The sequence below is a fragment of the Ursus arctos genome, unplaced genomic scaffold (assembly GCF_023065955.2).
Source record: "Ursus arctos isolate Adak ecotype North America unplaced genomic scaffold, UrsArc2.0 scaffold_23, whole genome shotgun sequence".
Lineage (NCBI taxonomy): Eukaryota > Metazoa > Chordata > Mammalia > Carnivora > Ursidae > Ursus > Ursus arctos.
In genome coordinates, this window is record NW_026622908.1 from 33,150,724 (window position 1) to 33,175,372 (window position 24,649).

Consider the following 24,649-nt stretch of genomic DNA (forward strand, 5'->3'; position numbering starts at 1 on the left):
ACTCATCTCTCAGCATGGTCTGCAGTCCTCTTGCAGTCACTTCATGGGTTTCTTAAGATTTATCAGGTAATAATCTTTACAAATGCGTGTGCATTTAAATATACATATGTGTGTTTTTTCTGTGTATGTAAATGTTGCCTTTACTATGCAACATCTTTAAAAATTTTTTCTTTATTATTTTAAGTTCAATTAATTAACATATACTGTATCATTAGTTTCAGATGTAGAGTTCAGTTATTCATCAGTTGCATATAACACCCAGTACTCATGACATCATGTGCCCCGCTTATTGTCTGTGCAACATTGTTTTTAAATACAGTGTTAATTTTAAGATAGTTTTTATATATTTTTTATTTTCATTTTTAATTGAAGTATACTTGATGTACTGTCTTAGGTTCAGGTGTATAACATAGTGCTCTGACAACTACAGACATAACGGAATGCTCACCATGATAAGTATAGTCACCATCTGTCACCATACAAAGGTATTATGACAGTATTTACTATATTTCCTATGCTGCACTATACCCTTTGACTTGAATATTTTATAACTGGAACTTTGTACCTGTTAATCACCTTCACCTGTTTTGCTGGTCCCCACAGCCCCTCCCTTCTTCCAATCATCAATTTGTTCACTGTATTTGAGTCTGTTTTTGTTTCTGTTTGTTTTTTAGATTTTTATGTATAAGTGAAATCATCTGCAACATTAAAAACATTCCATACCAGTCTATAGAGATCTAACTCTTAGTATTTCTTGTATTAGGTAATACTCTCTTATAAATATTTACTAAAATTAATGTATGCATTTCTCTATGGATTGTTCCTAACCCTTTTGTATGGCAAAGAATTTTGCAATAAATACATGGTTTTGACTATGTGCAAAGATGAGTTTCTAGGAGTGGAGGTGTTGATATATGTATTTGAGTCAATCAATGGTCTGATAGTTAAATATTGATATTCATAGTTATTGCCAAACTACCATCCTTGAGGTGGTACACTGCTGCTCACAGTCTGAGAGGCCTTCTGCCCACATGCTCAACAACCGGTCCCTAATAAATATTTAAGGCATAGAACAATCTGATTAAAATTATTTTATTTCATTTTTATACTTTAATCAAAATCCTTTTTTTTTCCAAAATCCTTTTCATATAATTGAGTTTGAGCACCTTCCCGTATATTTAACATGACTTGTATTTCTTTTTCTGTGGATTATCTATTAAAGCCTATTTCACTCAGTTGTTGACCTTTCCCATGCTGATTTTTAGAAGTCATTTATGTACTAAAGAAATGATCCCTTTTACTATTGCATATGTAATTATTATTTTTCTGTCTTGTGGTATTTCTAACTTTTTTATCCTATGTCTATGTGGTATTTTTAACCTTTGTATACTAACTTTTTTACATGCCTTTGGCATGTAAAAATTTTTGTCTTACATTTTATTTTTATTTTTTTGTATTTTGCTCAAAAAGACTTTCCTCACTTCATTCATACCAAAATATTCTTCAACTATTTTTAGCACTTGTTAAACACTTTTCTTGGTCTTATATTAAAACTGTTGATTCATTGGGAATTTATTTAGATACGGGAATTAAATAGGGATTGAATTTTGTTTGTTTTTATAAATTTTAGTTTTTTTATAGTTGTGTAATTATCTTTTTACCATTGACTTGAAATCCTGACTATTATACTCTAATGTCCCATTTGTATTTGGATCCAATTTAAGACTATTCTGTTTTATTGATTTCTTTATTCATGTCCCAATTGATATACAATATATGTTTTGATATATAACACATAGATATGTGATGAAACTAGCGGTCTCTCATTTTTGTTCTTTTCAGACTTACAAATAGTCTTACATATTTATGTTTCAAATTCAAGTTTAAAATAGTAAGTTTAGACATAAATAAGGTAAATGTTTAACATTAAAATAAGTTGGTAAGTTAAAATAAGTTTAACATGGTTTAGTTACAAAACAAAGTCAGTTATTATGTTCAAGACAATTCAATTTAAGGAAATTAATTTAGGAAGAGTTTAGAGCTTTCCAGTACTGAGAACTGTTGTCCATGAGTGGGTCTTTTCATTCAACAAGTCATCTTTCTTGACCTTGGGTACTGCTTCCATTTTCTGCCTATGTGACATGTGCCTTCTAGATATCTGCTATTTTTCATCCATGACCCCTAAAATGCTGCTTGGTACTTTTGTTGTAAGAAAAACCATCTCTTTCAGGAAGTGTGTGACTGATGTCTTTGCTCAGCATCTGTGTGGCCATCTGCAAAGCCCTGTATTATGAAACATCACGAGTGACAGGGATATGCCTTCCTCTTTCAGGTGGCATGTGCTAGAGGCTTTGTCCTTGCAACCATTCAGGTCCTCTTCACAGTGTGGCTGCTTGTGCATGGCTCTACTGTCATAGACCATTCATGCATGATGTAAACCTTTGCCTGAAACTCACTGCATGGACACTCATACCCTTGGTCTCTTTGTTGCTGTCAACAGTGGGTTCATCTGCCTGTGAAAATTTTCCTCTTGATGGTCTCCTAGCTGGTCTTCATATGCTCACTGAGGACCTGTAGCTTGGAGCGGAGACACAAAGCTGTGTCCACCTGTGTCTCTCACATCACTGTGGTGGTCTTAGGATTGTGTCCCGCATATTTGTATATTTGCACCCAATCACCACCTTCTCCACTGATTGAGCTGTGGCTGTGTTGTATAGCATGGTAACTCCCTTGTTAAACTTAAACCTGCACACTCAGAAATTGGGAGGTGAAAAATGCCATGAGGAAGTTCTAGGGTAAAAATGGTACGTTTGACAGATATCTATAACTTTATAAGATAAATTTATCTATTAAATGGAAAAGAGAAAAGATAATTTCTATGTTACAGAGGCACGTGAACACTATTTGTCCAAAGTATGTTTATTTTGACATATAGACACTGAGGAAAGGTCCAGGGACAAACTATTTATCATTGTAAAAATATCCTATTTAGATTTATGTATTGTCCAATTGATTGTCAATGTTCAATGTACTGTGAGAATTAGATATCTTGTAAACTCCAGATTGTCAGAATAAAGCTGTGGAGATTTTAATATACTAGTTTTGTTGTATGACATATCAACTTTTAGACAAATTACCCAGGTATATCTGAAACCAGTGATCCTTGGATATTCTCTAGCTGTTTTGCTGTAATTTATGTTCACCACATGAACCTATTAGTGAAATCATCTTAGTTCTTTTCTTCTAGTACTCTAAAAACTTTTTTCTTATTTACGTATTTTTAAAATTCCAGTATAATTAACATACAGTGTTATATTAGTTTCAGGTGTAGTAAAGTGGTTCAGCAATTCTATACAATACTCAGTGCTCATCACAATAAGTGTACTTGATCTCCTTCATCTATTTCACTCATTACCCCACCCACCTCCCCTTTGGTAACCACCAGTTCTCTATATTTAAGAGTCTGTTTTGTTTATCTCTTTTTCCCCCATTGCCCATTTTTTTCAAGAGTGAAGTCATATGGTATTTGTCTTTCTCTGACTTATATCACTTAGCATTATACCGTCTAGATCCATCTGTGTTGTTTCAAATGGCAATATTTTTTTATTATAATAATATTTTTTTATTAAATTATGTTAGTCACCATACAGTACATCCCTGGTTTTTGATGTAAAGTTCGATGATTCATTAGTTGCGTATAACACCCAGTGCACCATGCAATACGTGCCCTCCTTATTACCCATCACCAGCCGATCCCATTCCCCCACCCCCCTCCCCTCTGAAGCGATCCGTTTGTTTCTCAGAGTCCATAGTCTCTCATGCTTCATTCCCCCTTCTGATTACCCCCCCTTTCTTTATCCCTTTCTTCTCCTACCAATCTTCCTAGTTCTTATGTTCCATAGATGAGAGAAACCATATGATAATTGTCTTTCTCTGCTTGACTTATTTCACTTAGCATTATCTCCTCCAGTGCCGTCCATGCTGCAGCAAATGTTGAGAAATTGTTCTTTTTGATAGCTGAGTAATATTCCATTGTATATATGGACCACATCTTCTTAATCCAGTCATCTGTTGAAGGGCATCTCGGCTCCTTCCACAATTTAGCTATTGTGGACAATGCTACTATGAACATTGGGGTGCATATGGCCCTTCTCTTCACTACGTCTGTATCTTTGGGGTAAATACCCAGTAGTGCAATGGCTGGATCATAGGGTAGCTCAGTTTTTAACTTTTTAAGGGACCTCCACACTGTTTTCCAGAGTGGCTGTACCAACTTGCATTCCCACCAACAATGTAGGAGGGATCCCCTTTCTCCACATCCTCTCCAGTAATTGTAGTTTCTTGCCTTGTCACTTTTTGCCATTCTAACTGACATAAGGTGGTATCTCAGTGTGGTTTTGTTTTGAATTTCCCTGATGGCTAATGATTTTGAACATTTTTTCATGTGTCTGTTAGCCATTTGTATGTCTTCATTGGAAAAGTGTCTGTTCATATCTTCTGCCCATTTTATGATTTGTTTATTTGTTCCTTGTGTATTGAGTTTGAGAAGTTCTTTGTAGATCTTGGATACCAGTCTTTTATCTGTAGTGTCATTTTCAAATATCTTCTCCCATTCTGTGGGCTGTCTGTTAGTTTTTTTGACTGTTTCCTTGGCTGTGCAGAAGCTTTTTATCTTGATGAAGTCCCACAAGTTCATTTTTTCTTTTGTTTCTCTTGCTTTTGGAGATGTGTCATGAAAAAAGTTGCTGTGGCCGATGTCGTAGAGGTTGCTGCCTATGTTCTCCTCTAGGATTTTGATGGATTCCTGTCTCACATCAAGGTCTTTCATCCATTTGTAGTTTATCTTTGTGTATGGTGTGTGAGAGTGGCCAAGTTTCATTCTTTTTCATGCAGCTGTCCAATTTTCCCAGCACCATTTATTGAAGAGACTGTCTTTTTTCCATTGGATGTTTTTTTCCTGCTTTATTAAAGATTAGTTGCCCAAAGAGCCAAGGGTCCATTTCTGGGTTCTCTATTCTGTTCCATTGGTCTATGTGTCTGTTTTTGTGCCAGCACCATGCTGTCTTTGTGATCACAGCTTTGTAATACAACTTGAAATCCGGCATCGTGATGTCAAATGGCAATATTTCATTCTTTTTTATGGCTGAATAATCTCCCATCGTATATACATACCACCTCTTTATCCATTCATGAGTCAGTGGACACTTCCATGATTTGAGTAGTGTAAATAATGCTGCAGTAAACATAGGGGTGCATATATCATTTCAATTTGTTTTTCGCTGGGGTGCCTGGGTGGCTCAGTCAGTTAAGTATCTGCCTTTGGTGCAGGTCATGATCCCAGGGTCCTGGGATCGAGCTTTGTGTCAGGCTCCCTGGTCAGTGGGAAGCCTGCTTCTCCCTCTGCCCCAGCTCATGCTCTCTCTCATCTCTCTCTCTCTCTCTAAAATAAATAAATAAATCTTTTAAAAAATTGTGTTTTCATATTCTTTGGGTGAATACCCAGTAGTAGAAGTACTGGCTCATTATGGCAATTTTTTAAAAATTGTTTGGGGAGCCTCCATACTCTTTTCCACAGTGGCTGCACCAGTTTGCATTTCCACCTACAGTTCCCATTTCTCCACATCCTTGCCAACACTTGTTGTTTCTTGTATTTTGATTTTAGCCATTCTGACAGGTGTGAGGTGGTTTCTCACTATATTTTTGATTTGCATCTCCCTGATAATGAGTGATGTTAAACATCTTTCCATGTGTCTGTTGGCCATCTGTATCTCTTCTTTGGAGAAATGTCTTTTCATGCTTTTGCCTATTTTTATTTGGATTATTTGTTTTTTTTGGCATTGAATTGTATAAGTTCTTTATATATTTTGGATACTAGCCCATTATTGGGTATGTCATTTGCAAATATCTTTTCTCAATCCTAGGTTGTCTTTTAGTTTTGTTGGTTATTTTCTTCACTGTGCAGATTTTTATTTTGATGGAGTCCAAATAGTTTATTTTTGGTTTTCTTTCCCTTGCCTCAGGATGATGGTGTTCTGGAATATAGGTGAAGTTCGGTGGGGTGAGGTCTGGAGCCAATGGCCAAGAAAGAATTCTTGAGACATCTCTGGTGCAAAAAGGTGGTTTATTAAAGCAGGGCAAAAAAATGTGGCCCTGGGTTTGTGAGGTGTGGCTAATTATATACTTGGGAGTTCGGGGAGGTAAGGAAAAAGGAGGTTTCAAAAGGATTTTTAAATGTTAAAGAAGACTCACCGGATACAGGAGGACTTGCCATTGTCAAATTAAGGTGGTTTTTCCTTCTAGTAAGGCATTAACAGTAAGATAGTTAGGAGCTTCCTGGAGGAACATTACACTTTGCCCACTTCAAGTATCTGTCAATGGCTGCAGATTATAAGGACACCTAATTGTATCTACATTCCCTTCTGGAAGCTAGGCTATTGATAGAAATGCTTTGTTCTTATACATTTCTAAGATATTTGTAAACTGAGGGAGACTCATGTCTTGCAGGATTGTAATCTAAGTTAACTATTTGTTTTTCCTTTAGGGCAGCCAGGAATGCCTGAGAAATGTCACATATATCCCATGGGGGTTGGGTTGTGGGGTGTCAGCTTCTGCCTGTCCTCAGTTAGCCTTCTGCTCCCTCTTCAAGGAGACATAGCTAGAAAAATATAACAGTGGCTAATGCCAGAGACATTATTGCCGTTGCTCTGTTCCAGGCTTTTTATGTTTACAGGTTTCACATTTAGGTCTTTAAAACATTTTGAGTTTATTTTTGTGTATGGTGTGAGAAAGTGGTCCAGTTTCATTCTTTTGCATGTAGCTGCTGTCCAGTTTTCCCAGCACCATTTGATGAAGACACTGTTTTTCCCCCCATTACATATTCTTACTTCCTTTCTTGTAGATTAATTTCCCATATAATCATTTTTTTCTGAGCTCTCTATTCTGTTCTGTTGAAGTATATGTCTATTTTTGTGCCAGTACCATACTGTTTTCATTGCTACAACTTTGTAGTATATCTTCATATCTGGGATTGTGATACCTCCAGTTTTGTTCCTCTTTTTCACCATTGCTTTTGCTAATCTGGGTCTCCTGTGGTTCCGTGCACATTTTAGGTTACTTGGTGTAGTTCTGCGAAGCATGCTGTTGGTATTTTGATAGAGATTGCATTAAAATGTAGATTTCTTTGTGTTAGTATGGACATTTTAACAGTATTTGTTCTTCCCGTCCATGAGCATGAAATATCTTTCCATTAGTTTGTGTCGTTTTGAATTTCTTTCATCAGTGTTTTATAATTTTCAGAGTATAGATCTTTCACTTCCTTGGTTAAGTTTATTACTAGGTATTTTATTATTTTTGGTGCAATTGTAAATGGACTTCTTTTTTAAAATGTCTCTTTCTGCTACTTCATTATTAGTGTATAGAAATGCAATAGATTAATGTATATTGATTTTGTATCCTGTGACTTTAGTGAATTCATATATTAGGTCTAGTAGTTTTTTAGTGGAGTCTTTAGGGTTTTATATATATAGTATCCATCATCTGTAAATAGTGAAACTTACTTCTTCCTTACCAATTTGAATGCTTTTTATTTCTTTTTGTGGTTTGATTTCCGTAGCTAGGACTTTTAGTACTATGTTGAATAAAAGTGGTGAGAGTGGACATCATTGTCTTGTTCATAGTCTTAGGGGAAAAGCTCTCAGTTTTTCACCATTGGGTATGATGTTTGCTGTGGGTTTTTCATATATGGTGTTTATTATGTTAGAGTATGTTCCCTTTAAACCTACTTTGCTAAGGGTTTTTATCATGAATGGATGTTGCACTTTGTCAAATGCTTTTTCTGCATCTATTGAAATGATTATGTGGTTTTTATCTGTTCTCCTGTTATGATGTAAAATGTTGATTGATTTATGAATATTGAGCCACTCTTGCAACCCAGGGATAAATCCCACTTGATCATGGTGAATGATTTTTTAAATTATTTAATTAATTTTAGATTAGGATTGCTAATACTTTGCTGAGGATTTTTGCATCTATGTTTATCAGAGATATTGACCTGTAGATCGATCTCTCTCTCTCTCTCTCTCTTTTTTTGGTAGTGTCTTTATCTGGTTTTGGTATGAGGGTAATACTGGCCTCATCAAATTAATTTGGAAGGTTTTCTTTCTTTCCTGTTTTTTTTTGTTTGTTTGTTTTGTTTTTGTTTTTTTGGACTAGTTTGAGAAGAAGTTAGGTATTAACTTTTGTTTAAATGTTTGGTGGAATTCACCTGTGAAGTGATCTGGTTCCAGACTTTTGCTTGTTGGGTTTTTTGATTACTGATTCAATTTCATTGATGGTAATTTTTTAAATAATAACATTTTTTATTATATTATGTTAGTCACCATACAGTACACCCATAGTTTTTGATGTAAAGTTCCATGGTTCATTACTTGCATATAACTCCCAGCGCACCATGCAATACGTGCCCTCCTTACTACCCATCACCAGCCTATCCCAACCCCCACCCCCCTCCCTTCTGAAGCCCTCAATTTGTTTCTCAGAGTCCATAGTCTCTCATGCTTCATTCCCCCTTCTGATTACCCCCCCCTTTCTTTATCCCTTTTGTCTCCTACCAATCTTACTACTTCTTATGTTCTATAGATGAGAGAAACCATATGATAATTGTCTTTCTCTGCTTGACTTATTCACTTAGCATTATCTCATCCAGTCCCATTCATGTTGCTGCAAATGTTGAGAAATTGTTCTTTTTGATGGCTGAGTAATATTCCATTGTGTATATGGACCAATCATCTGTTGAAGTGCATCTCAGCTCCTTCCACAATTTAGCTATTGTGGACAAGCTGCTATGAACATTGGGGTGCATATGGCCCTTCCCTTCACTACGTCTGTATCTTTGGGGTAAATACCCAGTAGTGCAATGGCTGGATCAAAGGGTAGCTCAATTTTTAACTTTTTAAGGGACCTCCACACTGTTTTCCAGAGTGGCTGTACCAACTTGCATTCCCACCAACAATGTAGGAGGGATCCCCTTTCTCCACATCCTCTCCAACATTTGTTGTTTCCTGCCTTGCCCATTTTTGCCATTCTAACTGGTGTAAGGTGGTATCTCAAGGTAGTTTTGATTTGAATTTCCCTGATGGCTAATGATTTTGAACATTTTTTCATGTGTCTGTTAGCCATTTGTATGTCTTCATTGGAAAAGTGTCTGTTCATATCTTCTGCCCATTTTTTTTGATTTGATTATTTGTTTCTCATGTATTGAGTTTGAGAAGTTCTTTGTAGATCTTGGATACCAGTCCTTTATCTGTAGTGTTATTTTCAAATATCTTCTCCCATTCTGTGGGCTGCCTGATAGTTTTTTTGACTGTTTCCTTGGCCATGCAGAAGTTTTTATATTGATGAAGTCCCACAAGTTCATTTTTTCTTTTGTTTCTCTTGCCTTTGGAGATGTGTGATGGAAAAGGTTGCTGTGGCCGATGTCAAAGAGGTTGCTGCCTATGTTCTCCTCTAGGATTTTGATGGATTCTTGTCTCACATCAAGGTCTTTCATCCATTTGGAGTTTATCTTTGTGTATGGTGTGAGAGAGTGGTCAAGTTTCATTCTTTTGCATGCAGCTGTCCAATTTTCCCAGCACCATTTATTGAAGAGACTGTCTTTTTTCTATTGGATGTTTTTTTCCTGCTTTATTAAAGATTAGTTGCCCAAAGAGCCAAGGGTCCATTTCTGGGTTCTCTATTCTGTTCCACTGGTCTATTTGTCTGTTTTTGTGCCAGTACCATGCTGTCTTTGTGATCACTCCTTTGGAGTACAGATGGATATCCGGCAATGTGATTCCCCCAACTTTGTTTTTCCTTTTCAACAATTCCTTGGTGATTCGGGGCCTTTTCTGGTTCCACACAAATTTAAGGGCTGTTTGTTCCAGTTCGTTGAAAAATGTCATTGGTATTTTGATCGGGATGGCATTGAAAGTGTAGCTTGCTCTGGGTAGTATAGACATTTTATCTATATTAATTCTTCCGATCCATGCGCATGGAATATTTTTCCATCTTTTTGTGTCTTCTTCAATGTCTTTCAAGAGTGATTTGTAGTTTCTAGAATATAGATCCTTTGTGTCTCAGGTTAAGTTAATTCTGAAATAACGTTTCATTTTTGGTGCTATTGTAAATGGAATGGGTTCCCTAATTTCTCTTTCTTCAGTCTCATTGTTCATGTATAGAAATGCAACTGATTTCTGAGCATTGATTTTGTATCCCGCCACATTACTGAATTGCTCTATAAGTTCTAGTAGTTTGGGGGTGGATTCTTTTGGGTTTTCCATATAGAGTATCATGTCATCTGCAAAGAGAGACAGTTTGACTTCTTTGCCGATTTGGATACATTTTATCCCTTTTTGTTGTCTGATTGCTGTTGCAAGGACTTCTAGTACTATGTTGAATAATAATGGCGAGAGTGGGCATCCTTGTCATGTTCCTGATCTTAAGGGAAAGGCTTCCAGCTTTTCCCCATTGAGAATGATATTTGCTGTAGGCTTTTCATAGATGGTTTTCATGAAATTGAGGAATGTACCCTCTATCCCTACACTCTGAAGTGTTTTAATCAGGAAAGGATGCTGTATTTTGTCAAATGCTTTTTCTGCATCAATTGAGAGGATCATATGATTCTTGACTCTTTTCTTGTTGATATGAACTATCATACTGATCGATTTGCGAATGTTGAACCACCCTTGCATCCCAGGGATGAATCCCACTTGGTCATGATGCATAATCCTTTTAATGTACTGTTGGATCCTTTTAGCTAGGATCTTGTTGAGACTTTTGGTGTCCATGTTCATCGGGGATATTGGTCTGTAATTCTCCTTTTTGATGGGGTCTTTGCCTGGTTTGGGGATCAAGGTAATACTGGCCTCATAGAATGAGTTTGGTAGTTTTCCTTCTGTTTCTATTTTTTGAAACAGCTTCAGGAGAATAGGTATTTTTCTTCTTTAAATGTTGGTAGAATTCCCTGGGGAATCTGTCAGGCCCTGCACTCTTGTTTTTTGGGTGGTTTTTGATCACTCCTTCAATCTCTTCATAATTAATAGGTCTGTTTAAAAAAATCAACTTCTTCCTGTTTCAGTCTTGGTAGTTTATAGGTTTCCAGGAAGGCATCCATTTCTACAGTTTTGTTTAATTTATTGGCATAAAGCTTTTGATAAAAGTTTCTAATGATCCTTCCTATTTCATTGGTGTTGGTTGTGACCTCTCTCTTTTCATTCATAATTTTATTAATTTGGGTCCTTTCTCTATTCTTTTGAATAAGTCTGGGCAGTGTCTTATCGATCTTATTTATTCTTTCAAAGAACCAGCTTCTAGATCTGTTCATCTGCTCTACTGTGCTCCTGGTTTCTAATTCATTGATCTCTGCTCTAATCTTGATCAGCTGCCTTCCCTTGTGTGGGTTGGGCCTGTTCTTCTGTTCCAGCTCCAGCTTCTTGAGGTGAGAATATAAAAACTGCATTTTAGATTTTTTATTCTTTTGAGGGAGGCTTATATGGCTATGTATTTTCCCGTTAAGACTGCCTTTACAGTGTCCCATAGGTTTTGGACCATTGTGTTTTCATTCTCGTTGGTCTCCATAAATTGTTTAAATTGATTTTTGATTTCCTGGTTTATCGAATCATTCCTGAGCAGGATGGTTCTTAGTCTCCAAATGTTTGAGTTTCTTCCAAATTTTTCCTTGTGGTTGAGTTCCAATTTCAAAGCGTTATGGTCTGAGGATATGCAGGGAATAATTTCAGTCTTTTGGTATCGGTTGAGACCTGTTTTGTGACCCAGTATATGGTCTGTTCTGGAGAACGTTTTGTGTGCATTCGAAAAGAATAAGTATTCTGTTGATCTGGGGTGTATATCTATGAGGTCTGTCTGATCTAGTAGGTCATTCAAAGCTCTTGTTTCTTTGTTGATTTTCTGCTTAGGTAATCTGTCTATTGCTGATAGTGGAGTGTTGAGGTCTCCTACTATTAACGTATTATTATCTATATGTCTCTTTATTCTGGTTAAGAGTTGGCTTGTGTATCTTGCTGCTCCTCTGTTGGGGGCGTAGATACTTATATATATAACTGTCATATCCACTTGTTGGATACATCCTTTAAGAATAATACAGTGTCCTTCTGTATCTCTAACTACAGTCTTTAGTTTAACATCTAATCTGTCTGATATGAGAATTGCTACCCCAGCTTTCTTTTGAGGTCCATTGGCATGAAAAATGGTTTTCCATCCCTTCACTTTCACTCTGGATGTATCTTTAGGTTCAAGATGAGTCTCTTGTAGACAGCAAATGGATGCGTCATGTCTTTTTATCCAATCTGCAACCCTGTGGCATTTTATGGAAGCATTTAGTCCATTCACATTGAGAGTGATTATTGAGAGATATGATATTAATGATGTCATGTTGCCTGTGAAGTCTTTGTTTCTATAGATTGTAAATTTCTGTTCTGTATCACTCTTGGGTCCTTTTTACTTTTATAGAACCCCCCTTAATATCTCCTGTAGGGCTGGTTTCATGGTTACGAAATTGGTCAGTGTCTGGTGATTCTGGAAGGTTCTTATATCTCCATCAATTCTGAATGACAGCCTTGCTGGAAAAAGGTCCTTGGCTGCATGTTTTTCTTGGAAAGCACTTTAAAAATGCCCTGCCAACCCTTTCTCTCATTCCAGGTCTGTGTAGACAGATCTGATGTAATTCTGATATTTTTGCCTCTGTACGTGAGAAATGTTTTCTCCCTGGCCACTTTCAATACTGTATCCTTGGATCTAATATTTGCGAAATGCACTATGACATGACGTGGTGTTGGTTTGTCATGGTTGAATTTGGGAGGGGTCCTCTCTGCCTCTTGGATACGAATGCTTGTTTCCTTTGCTAGATTGGGGAAGTTTTCAGCTACAATTTGTTCAAATATCTCTTCTAGACCTCTCTCTTTCTCCACCCCCACGGGGATGCCGATGATTCTCACATTTGGAACGTTTCATTGAGTCAGTAATCTCCAATAACCTACATTCTCGATACTGGATTTTTTTTGAGCCAAGTTTCTTTTTTAACTTTCTCTCTACCATCCCATCCTCCAATTCACTAATTCGTTTTTCTGCCTCATTTACCCTGGCCATCAGAGCATCTCTTTTTGATTGCATTTGATTCATAGCATTTTTAATTTCTGCCAGATTTGCTCTCATTTCTGCCCTTAGAGATTCTATATTCTTGTTAATATTTGCATTAATAGTTTTTTCAAGTCTACACATCATCTTGACCATTGTTACTCTGAACTCCATTTCTGACAATTTATTTATATCCATATCCATCAGTTCTGTGGCAGAGGCCACAGACTTATTATCTTTTCTTTGCTGGGGGGGATTTCTCCTTCTTGTCATTCTGATGAGGATTGCGGGGTTGCCCAAATTATTGACCGGGACCCAGGCAGTGTGCTCTTGTTTTATAGGGACCTTAGGGATGTGGGCTTCTTGATTTTTCAGCTGCCTTCTGGGGGAGGGGCCTGCCGCGCTGATACTCAGGCAACCCTGTTTGGGTAGAGTCCCTGTCCCCTGCGAGGGGGGATGGGGATGGGCACAATGTGAGCTGGTATTTCCGGGCTTTTGTTCTCTGGCAGCTTTCCCTGGCAGTTTTCTGTGACTCTTCTGAGAGTCACAGCAGCAGTGGCCAAATCCCAGCCTCTGTCTCAGAACAGAGAGATCACAGTCTGCTCTCCACTAAGCTCTCTTGGTCTCTCTAACTCTGTTTCTGTTGGTGCTGCTAAAAACCCTATAGCGTCCCGGGATGTGCGCCCCATAGCGGGTGTCCCAGCCCTCACTTCCAGGGCGGGTGCATCTCTGTCCTTTGTGTTTCTAACACCGCCAGCCGCCCCTGCGCACTCCTGAGCTCCCTGTTTCAGTGTTGTTCCCACGCCCTCCAGAGCTCTGGTTTTTAGTCAGGTCGCTTGCGCGCACACGCTCCTGAGCTCCCGGTATCAGTCCGGTTCCAGTGAGTGCTCCGGAGCTCTGTTTTCAGTCTGGTCGTGCACGCGCGTTCCCAGGCTCACGGTCTCAGTCCACTCTCTCGCGGGTGCCGGTCCGCGAGTCTGGCCTGCTCCCCAGCGCAGGGGGCTACTGCTTCCTGGCCCCGAGCACGGAGGCTCCCTCCCCCTTCCGTTTATCTTCCAATATCTGTGCGTGGATTCACGGCCCCCCACTTTGTACCTCAATACTCAGTACTGGAGATGTTCATTTTTAGAGATCCAGATGTATCTTCCTGTGTCTCAGGCTGATTCCATGGGTTTTCTGGATGGTCTGGTTCATATCCAGCTCGACTCAGGGGACCAGCTGAAAAAGGGGACCCCTACTCCTCTGCCATCTTAACTCTTCCTCCCTCATTGATGGTAATTTGTTCAAATTTTGTATTTCTTCCTGACTCAATTTTGGGAGGTTTTTTTTGTTTTTTGTTTTTCCCTCCTAGGAATTTATCCATTTCTTCCAGGTTGTCCAGTTTATTTTCATACAATTTTTCATAATATTCTCTTACAATCCTTTGTATTTTTGTTGTGTTTGTTGTTATTTATCTTCTTTAATTTCTGATTTTGAGTCCTCTCTTTCTCTTTTTTTTCCTGTTTGTTTTATTTTTATAAAGCTAAGGCCTTATCAATTTTGTTATCTTTACAGAATCAGCTCTTGATTGTCATGATCTCATTGTTTTTTTGGTTTTTATTTTGTTGATTTCTGCTCTAATCTTTATTATTTCCTTTCTTCTACTGGTTTTATTTGTTTTTCTTTTTCTAGCTCCTTTAAATATTAGGTTTTTTATTTGAGACTTTCTTGCTTCTTGATATAGCCCTATATTGGTATAAAGCAGCCTGTTAGAACAGCTTTTGCTGCATTACAAAGATTTTGGGCTGTTGTATTTTCATTGTCACTTGTTTCCATGTTTATTTTGATTTCCTCTTTGATTTCTTGCTTAGCTCCTTATTTAGTTGCATGTTATTTAACCTCCATATATTTGTGTTCATTCCAGATTTTTTTTTTTTGAGGTTGATTTCTAGTTTCATAGCATTGTGGTCAGAAAAGATGGGGGATATGACTTCCATCTTTTTGAATTCGTTGAGACCTGTTTTGTTTCCTAACGTGCAATCTATTCTGGAGAATGTTCCATGAGCACTTGAAAAAAGTGTGTGTTCAGCTCTTTTAGGATGGACTGTTCTGAGTAGGTATATTAAATCCATCTGGTCCAATGTGTCATTCAAAGCCAGTATTTTCTTGCTGACTTTCTGTTTGGGTGATCTGTCCATTGGTGTGATTGTGGTGTTAACGTTCCTGACTGTAACTGTAGTATTATTTATTACTTCCTTTATGTTGTTAGTAGTTGCTTTATGCATTTGGATGCTCCCATGTTTGGTGCCTAAATATCTACAATTGTTGTATCTTCTTGTTGGATTGTTCCTTTTATGAGTATGTAGTGTCCTTTTTTTGTTTCTGTTAACAGTCTTTTTTTTAAAGTCAATTTTTTCTGACATAAGTATTGCCACCTGGCTTTCTTTTCAGTTTCATTTGCATGGTAAATGTTTTTCTATCCATTCACTTTCAATCTGCACGTGCCTTCAGGTCTGAGATTAGTCTCTTGTAGGCAGCATATAGATGGGTCTTACTTTTTTTATCCGTCTGTCACTCTATGTCTTTTGATTGGAGTATTTAGTTCATTTATATTTAAAGTGATTATCAGTAGGTGTGTACTTATTGTCATTTTGTTACTCGTTTTATGGTTGTTTTAGTAGTTCTTCTCTGTTCCTTTCTTCTCTTGCTCTCTTCTGTCATGGTTTGTTGGCTTTCTTTAGTGATATACTTGGGTTCCTTTCTCTTTTTTTTCCCCATATTTATTACTAGTTTTAGTTTTGTGTTTACCATTAGGATCATATGTAACATCTTATGCTTATAGCAGTCTGTATTAAGATGATGGTTGCTTAAGATGGAACCCCCTCTAGAAGCACTACATTTTTACTCCCCTCCAGCCATGCTTTAGCAATATGGTGTCAGACTTTACATCCTTTTATTTTGTGAATCCCTTGACTGATTTTTATAGATATACTTACTATACTGCTTATGGAAGTTAGCTTAGTTTTTACATTTAACTTTTAAATTGTGGTAAAATATACATGGCAAATTTACAATTTTAGACATTTGTAAGTTCATACTTCAGGGACATTAAGTTAATTCACTTTGTTATAATAACATCATCATCATCATTTGTTTCTGGTACTCTTTCATCTTCCCAAACTGAAACCAGACATCCATTAAATACTAATTCCCCATTCCCTCTCCCTGAGCCATAGGCAACCACCATTCTACATTCTATCTGTGAATTTGATACTCTAAGTATCTCACGAATGTGAAAACATAGAGTATGTGTCCTTTTGTGACTGCCTTATTTCACTTAGCATAATGTATTATAGATTAATGTATGTGTCAGAATTTCCTTCATATTTCAAGGCTGAATAATATTCCACTGTGTGATACATCTCATTTTATTTATACAGTTACCTGCCAGTAGCTGCTTTGGTTGCTTCTTACTGGCTATTGTGAATACTGCCATGAAAATCAGTATAGAAATATTTGTTTGAATTCCTGATTTCCATCATTTGGGATATATATCCAAAAGTGAAATTGCTAGATCATATAATAATTCTTTAAGTTTTTGAGGACTGCCATAACATTTTCCATAGAGTGATATCACTTGACATTCCCATCAGTAATGCACAATTATTCCAGGTTTTCCACATTCTCTTCTACATTTGTGTGTGTGTATATGTGTATGTGTTCTTTAATCGTTATCTGAGTGGGTCTGAAGTGGTATTTCGTTATGGTTTTAAAATGCATTTCCTAATGATTAGTGATATTGAGATATTTTCATGTGCCCATAGGCCATTTATATATCTTTTTCTGAGAAATGTCGATTTGAGTCCTTTGTTTTAATCTGGTTGTTTATTTCATTGTGTTTTTATTTATTTTTTTAAAGATTTATTTATTTATTTGAGAGAGAGCACCAGCTAGGGGGAGTCGCAGAGGGAGAAGTAGACTCCCCACTGAGCAGGGAGCCTGTTGCAGGGCTCAATTCCAGGACCCTCTGACCACAACCTCAGCTAAGTCGAAGTCAGACACTCAACCATCTGAGCCACTCAGGCCCCCTTCATTGTGTTTTTAGATGTAGAAGTTCTTGGTGTACTCTGGATATTAATACCTTATCAAATATATTATTTGCTAATATGTTCTCCACTTCTGTGTGTTGCCTTTTCACTCTGTCAGTGTTGTTGCTTGATGCACAAAAGCTCTTAATATTGATACAGTACAATTTACATATTCCTTTTTGGCCTGTGCTTTTGGTGTCATACCCAAGGAATCATTGCCAAATCCAATGTCATGATTTTTCGTCTATGTTTTCATATGAGTTTTATAGTTTTTTCTAGATTTTAGGTCTTTGATCCATATTGAGTTAATTTTTGTATATGGTGTACATTAAGGGTTCAGGTTCATTCCTTTCTGTGTGGATATACAGTTTCACAGCACCATTTTTTGAAATACCTGTCCTTACCCCATGACTACTCTTCACACCCCTGTTGAAAATCATTGAATACATACGTAAAGCTTTATTTTTAGGCTCTGTATTTTATTCCATTATGATGTCTATTTTTATGCCAATATCACACTGTTTTGGTTACCATAGATTTGTAGTAAATTTTAGAACCAGGAAGTTTTCCAACTTATTTTTCTTTTTCCCTTTCCAATATTGTCTTCTCTTTGGTTCTTTGAGATTCCATGTGAATTTTAGGATGGATTTTTCTATTTCTCAAAGAACTTGTTTTTTAATTTTTATAGTGATTACGTTGAATCTATAGATTAGATTAGGTAGAATTGACATCTTTATGACATGATCTATATCAGTTTATAGAAGTCTTTCCATTTATTTGTGTCTTTCAGATTATCTTTCATCAACTTTTTGTAGTTTTTCATTGTAGAAGACTTTTGCCTCTTTAAGTTTATTCTTACGTATTTATTCATTTTGATGCTGTTGTAAAAAGAATTGTTTTCCTAATCCTCTCTGGGTGTTCATTGGTAGAATATTGTATGGTGACTAACATAACATAATAAAAAATTAAACAAAACAAAACACACACACACACACAAAGAAATTCAGTATATTTTCATGAAAAAAGTAACCTCTCAACAAATTGGGTAGAGAAGGAATGTACCTCAACATATAAAGGTCATATATGACAGATCTACATTTAACATCACACTCAACAGGGAAAGGTTGAAAGCTTCCCCAGTATAATCAGGAGCAAGATGAGATGCCCACTGTCACCCCTCCTTTTCCCAAAAGCATTGGAATAAAAATCCCTGTGATATTTTTAGCAATTTCTACATATAGGTCATGCCATCAGTGAAGTGAGATCATTTTACTTAATTTTCACTCAAAATCACTAGGTGTAACAGTGTTTCTGATGGTAGCCAACTACTCAGCTTAAGCATCACCTTTGACGAAAGGGCTTCCCTGATCACCTTCTCCATAGTAGAATTCTCCACGAATACCCTGTTTATAATTAGTAAACTAAATTGTCCCCTTATTTATTCTCTGATTCTGTTATGAGAATATAGGGTCCATGCAGGAAGGACCTTTTGCATAATTTTTTCCCTATTTCATTAATTGCTGTGTCCGCACTCACAGTATAGTTCCTGGCAGCAAATAAGAGCTCCAAATTAATAATAATAATATTAATTGGGTAATTATTATGTCTAAATCTGTCGATAAATATCTAGGACATCTAACCACACTGCAAGGCAGCATAAATTGACTATTAAATGAAAGGAAAGAAAAACTTGCTATGACAAGTGGGAAATATATGCTAAATTAATTTTCTGTAGAACAACATGACAAGACTGAAATTTTATTCTTGACTGGCAGTGGTCTTTTTTTTTTTTTATGTAACATCTTTCTGACCCTAATTATGTGATTTAACTTAATACCATCTTCATATTGATGTTTTTAAAGTTTTTATGGAAATTCCCAGCGAATTTAATTAAGCAAGAATCAGTCTTGGATACTTCCCAATTCCAGGACTTAATGAGGACTTTGGTTAGAATGCATAAAATGTCCAGTGATCTTTGACTCTGTTGGGAAGAAGATGCTATTCTCCTAACAACTGACACATTTTTTTAGGGCATTGCTGTTAGGCTTTAAGCATTATGTAATGAAAAGCACAAAAATGTCTCTTAAAATTTCAAGTCAGCTAATCTGAGCAAACCAACAGGATAGAATGAAGAAGACTAAACAGTTGAATGGTATTTTTCTATTTGGAAATTAGTAGGAAAGAAGTTACTTGAGAAAAATCTCCCTCAGAAATGTCTGGTTGCTGTCTTATGTAAGGATAGGACTTCCTTATCTTTTTGATAAATTAACCTAATATGCTAAATTTTTGTTTTCCTGTGTGAACCCTAGACTTCCTAGAAAGTAATCTACAGTGCAAGGAAAAACAACCTTCTGAATAGTCAGAAGACTCCATGCAGAGAATGGACAGACAGTTGATGAAATAAAATACGTCCCAAAGTGCTAAGGCAGTTTTTGGCGTCTCTTGTCAAACTGATGACAGAAGAATTCCTGGCCCCTGTGAATGAGTAAAAACTGTTCCTTCAGATTGCAGACTTGTCTTTCTAAGGTAAGATGTACAGATAATAGTGGAAGCCAGGCTTTGCAATTGTGTGAGTATCTTTATTATGTAAAAGTTAGATCACTTTGAGATAAAGCAAACTTGGATTCCAATTCTAGTTTTATCATTTGAAAATGAATGACCTTGGGAAAATTAATGAGATATTCTAAGCCTCTCTTTTTCAACTATGAAATGGGGATTATAGTTCCTGTTACTGTAAATATGAAATGTGATTCATTAAGTTGTGAGTGAGTGATTGGAATCCACTGTAGTTGTGAGCAGTGGTGTGATCAGATGCGAATCAGATTTAAAAAGGATCATATGGACTGTATCAGGGCCACAAATTGATGGAAGCCAGAAAGAAAGGGAAGGGATGTTGTGGGAGACTAGTGCAGTGAGCAAGAAGAAGTGGGGAGGGAAGGGAAATGATCAAGTTTGTGATATATTTTAAAGGGCATTAATAAAATTTGTTAAAGGTATCAAATGTGATACAAGGGCAAGAATGGCATGAAGGACATGGTGGTATTTCTTGTCTGAGCAATGATACAGCAAGAGGTACCATTTAATGAGATGGGAAACACGTTTATTGCTGAAAATTAAAAATTTAGTTTCACAAGTACTGAATTGGAGATGTCCAGAGTTGGAGATGTTGCATATAAGAATTTTAAAAATTAAGGCAGAGACACAACACTGGAGTGCTTTCCCATTTATTGGTCAGGAAAAGTGGGCGTATCCAACCAAAGATCCTAGGAAAGAAGTCTGAGGGAAGACACAATCCAGGGCAGCAACCTTGCATTCCTAGTTAGATCCACTCGCTTTAAATATGTCCGTTATCTTAAAGGAGTCTCAAGTATTTAACCTTTATGACTTTATGAACTGTGTACCTTTGCATGGAATTCCCCTGCCTTCTTTTCTTGTCTTTTCACTTTTCTTTTGAAACTCAGTTAAAGCCTTGCTTCCTCTGTGCAACAATTTTTATAGTGGTACTGATTACATTGGTGATTATTATGTATGTTGTCACCGAGTATTGGAAACCATAGCTTATTCAACTTGGAAATCACAACATCTGCGACACATGTGACACAAACAGGTGTTCCCAGCACAATCTTTTAGTTGAATGAGTCAATGAAAGAGTAACCTTCTAATGCATTTAAAGTTTTCCCCCTTGTTTTATAGATCCCTTGCTTCTCATATGAGGAGTCAGCTCCTATGCAGATTAGATGGAACCAAGGAGCAATGTAACTTACTTTGTCCTGTTGGGCCTCACCCAGGATCCAAAGGAACAGAAGGTCCTTTTTGTTATGTTCTTGCTCTTCTATATTTTGACTGTGGTGGGCAACCTGCTCATCGTGGTGACGGTAACTGTCAGTAAGACCCTGGGCTCACCTATGTACTTGTTTCTTGCTAGCTTATCATGTATGGATGTCATTTATTCCTCTTCTATTTCTCCTAGATTCATTTCAGACTTGTTGTTTGGGAAAAATACCATATCCTTCCAATCGTGTATGACTCAGTTATTAACAGGGCACTTTTTTGGTGGATCAGAGGTCTTTCTTCTGCTGGCGATGGCCTATGACCGCTATGTGGCCATCTGCAAGCCCTTGCATTATCTGGTTATCATGAGGCAGTGGGTGTGTGTTGTGCTGCTGGTAGTGTCCTGGGTCGGAGGTTTTCTGCATTCAGTAATTCAAGTTAGCACTATTTATGGGCTCCCATTCTGTGGCCCCAATGTCATTGATCATTTTTTCTGTGACATGTACCCCTTACTGAAACTGGTCTGTACTGACACATACGTCATTGGCCTGTTAGTGTTGGCCAATGGAGGAGTGATCTGTAGTATTGTGTTTGTGCTCTTGCTCACCTCTTATGGTGTCATCTTGCACTCTCTAAAGAACCTTAGTCCAGAAGGGAGGCGGAAAGCCCTCCAGACCTGTGGTTCCCACATCACTGTGGTGGTCTTCTTCTTTGTTCCATGTATTTTCATGTATGTAAGACCTGCTAAGACCTTCCCCATTGACAAATCATTGAGTGTCTTTTATACAGTCATAACCCCCATGCTGAACCCACTGATCTACACTCTGAGAAATTCTGAGATGACAAATGCTATGAAGCAGCTCTGGGGAAGAAATGTCATATCTCTCAGTAGATAAGTGTTTTATTCACCGTGAAGAGAATTATTTGACATTAGGGTCCACATCTTTGGAAGAAATCCTCTTAAGTTTGATTCTGACTTCCTTTTTGGAAAGAATTTAAGTTAATTATAATTAAAGTATGAACTGGATGATTTTGCTATAACAGTTTCCCTTGTGGCTAGAATGTAAGGTCCATAACACCTTGCCGATCTCTTCACTTAGAAATGTGTAATGCCTGTAGAGCAAGGAATCCATCCTAGGTAATGAATTACTGAGGACATTTTTATATGATTACACTAATTTTTAAATATTTAAAAATGTTTTAAAAACATTTTTTTTTCTGAGACAGGATTATTTTTAGTTAGATTCTATCAGTTAAGTTTATTCTTTTATTATCTAATTTAAAATACTTAGTGCTATGTAGTCTTTCCTTTATTAATTTTTGGTTGTTTTATATAAAGATATTTAGACTAATACCCTTAGTTTATAAAAGAAAAATTGAAGTGTAATAGATAATAAATAGTAATATTGAAAACCTTACAAAAAGAGATAAAGTGTAGAATAAAGTTCTGTTTAAGTCTCAGCATAGTTCCCAGTTCTCTTCCCCAGAGGCAGTTGCTTGATCTGTGTCTTTAAACTCATCAGGTAATAATCTTTACAAATGCAAGTGTAAATTTAAATATTTGTAGGTGAGTCTTTCTATGTGTATGTAAATATTTGCTTTACTTTAGAACTTTTTATAAGTAAACTCTTAATTTATAGTAGTTTTGTTTATTGATTTATTTTTAATTTTTTAATTGAAGTATGTTGACATACAATATCACAAGAGTTTCGGGTTTACAGCATCGTGATTTAACAATTATGTACATTATGATAGTGGGTGGGATTAGGGAGGGAGAGAGGTTTTGAGCAATCTCTTGGAGAGCCTTCACTTTTCCAGACCCCCTGGCTTGGGCTGCCTCTGTTCCCCATGGCAGCATGCCTGGCCTCTGACGTGGCACTTTTGCACCCATGAGGAGGTGATGGTGGAGGTGATGGGTGGGGAGGGGCAGAGCCCTACTGGGTTAACCCTCAGATCTGGCTGAACATCCTGGTGGGTCAGGAATTAGGCCAGGGTTTGGGCGAGGTGCTGAGGTGTGGGGGATTCCACCATGCCTCCCCACCCTATGAGTTCTGCAGGGGGCAGCATACTGTGGACCTCAGGTTGGGGTGCGGCAGGTGCCCCAAGGCAGCCTGGAGACCTCTCAGGGGGAGGGCGAGCTGGGAGCCAAGTGGAGAGCGAGCTCTGAGGGGGGCTTCCCTGAGCACAGTGCTGCCCCACCAGAGGCCATGAAGCCAGGCAAGGAGAAGCTGGAGCAAAACCCTGAGGAGTCCCAGGACATCAAAGCTCTGCAGAAAGACCTGGAACAATTTGCCAAGCCCCTGAAATTGAAGAGGATCACTCTAGGATATATCCAGGCCAATGCGGGGCTCACCCTGAGGATTCTCTTTGGGAAGGTGTTTCACCAAACAACCGTCTGCCCCTTTGAGCCTCAGGAGCTCAGTTACTAGAACACGTGTAAGCTGCAGCCCTGCTGCAGAAGTGGGTGGTGGAAACTGACAACGATGAAAATTGCAGGAGATATACAAAGCAGGGACCCTTGTGCACGCCCGAAAGAGCAAGTGAACAAGGCTAGAGATCCGAGTGAGGTAATCTGGAGAACACGTTTCTGCAGTGCCTGAAACCCACCTGATGCAGATCAGCCCCACTGCCCAGCGCTGCGACAGGAGAGGGTTGTGGTCTGTGTGCACTTCTGCACTGGGTGCCAGTAGGCACGACTGGCCAGGAGAGGATTTTGAGGCTGCTGGGTTTCTTTTCTCAGGGTACCAATACCCTTTCCTCTGGCACCAGGGCCCCACTTTGGTACCCCAGGCTATGGGGGCCCCCACTTCACTACCCTGTACTCCTTGGTTCCTTTCCCTAAGGCGGAAGCCTTTCCCTCTGTGTCTGTCACCATTCTGGGCTCTCCCATGCATTCACACTGAGGTGTGGGCCCTTCCCAGGAATGGGGGGCAGAGGAAAGGGGAGAGCTAGGGAACAAGAGCCTGGGGTTTGTACCAGGGCTTTGGGATTAAAGTTCTTCATTCACTGAGAAAGGAGTTGGGAACACAAAAAGTGTGGGGGCAGGGAGTTTGGAGAGAACTAGTTGGAGGGAAGGTGAAGTTCAAGGATGCTCTTGTTTTTAATCCCCACATCACTCATCACTTTGTTCTTAAAGAATCCTGGGAGACACACACACACACACACACACACACACACACACACACACACAAGTACCTTACGAAAGGCTTCCATCTGTTACCATACAAAGTCACTACAATATTATTGATTATACTCCCTATGCTATACTTTTCATTCTCGTGAGTTATTTATTTTACTCCCTGAATATTGTACCTTTCAGCCCCTTCACCTATTTCGTGGATCCCTCCACTCCCTCCCCTCTGACAGCAGCCAGTTTTTTCTATTTATGAGCCTGTTTCTGTTTTTTGTTTGCTTTGGTTGTTGGTTAAATTCCACATAAAAGTGCAGTCTTCTGCAGCATCTTGAAGCTAGTCCGTACCAGTCCATATCGATCTCTTAGTTTTTCTTGTAGTCCATATCCTCACTTGTAAATATATACTAAAATATATGTATCCTTTCCTGTTCATGTTATTACCTTTTTCTACAATGACGAATTTTATTACTGTATTTTTGTGACTATGTGCAAGTATGAGTTCCTAGGAGAGGACTTGTTCGTACATGTATTAGAGTCAATGGCCATATAG

General features: G+C 37.9%; 1 protein-coding gene and 1 pseudogene across 1 annotated transcript; both read left to right on the top strand.

Annotated features, from left to right (window-relative positions):
• The first annotated feature begins 18,211 nt into the window (after positions 1 to 18,211).
• LOC125282565 (olfactory receptor 4A47-like) lies at positions 18,212 to 21,862 on the top strand. Its single transcript, XM_048217599.1, has 2 exons — positions 18,212 to 18,220; positions 20,933 to 21,862. The coding sequence occupies exons 1-2, from the start codon at positions 18,212 to 18,214 to the stop codon at positions 21,860 to 21,862; spliced, it is 939 nt and encodes a 312-aa protein (XP_048073556.1).
• Positions 21,863 to 22,814: 952 nt separating this feature from the next.
• Positions 22,815 to 23,869, top strand: LOC125282463 (POU domain, class 5, transcription factor 1-like; annotated as a pseudogene).
• Positions 23,870 to 24,649: the final 780 nt, after the last annotated feature.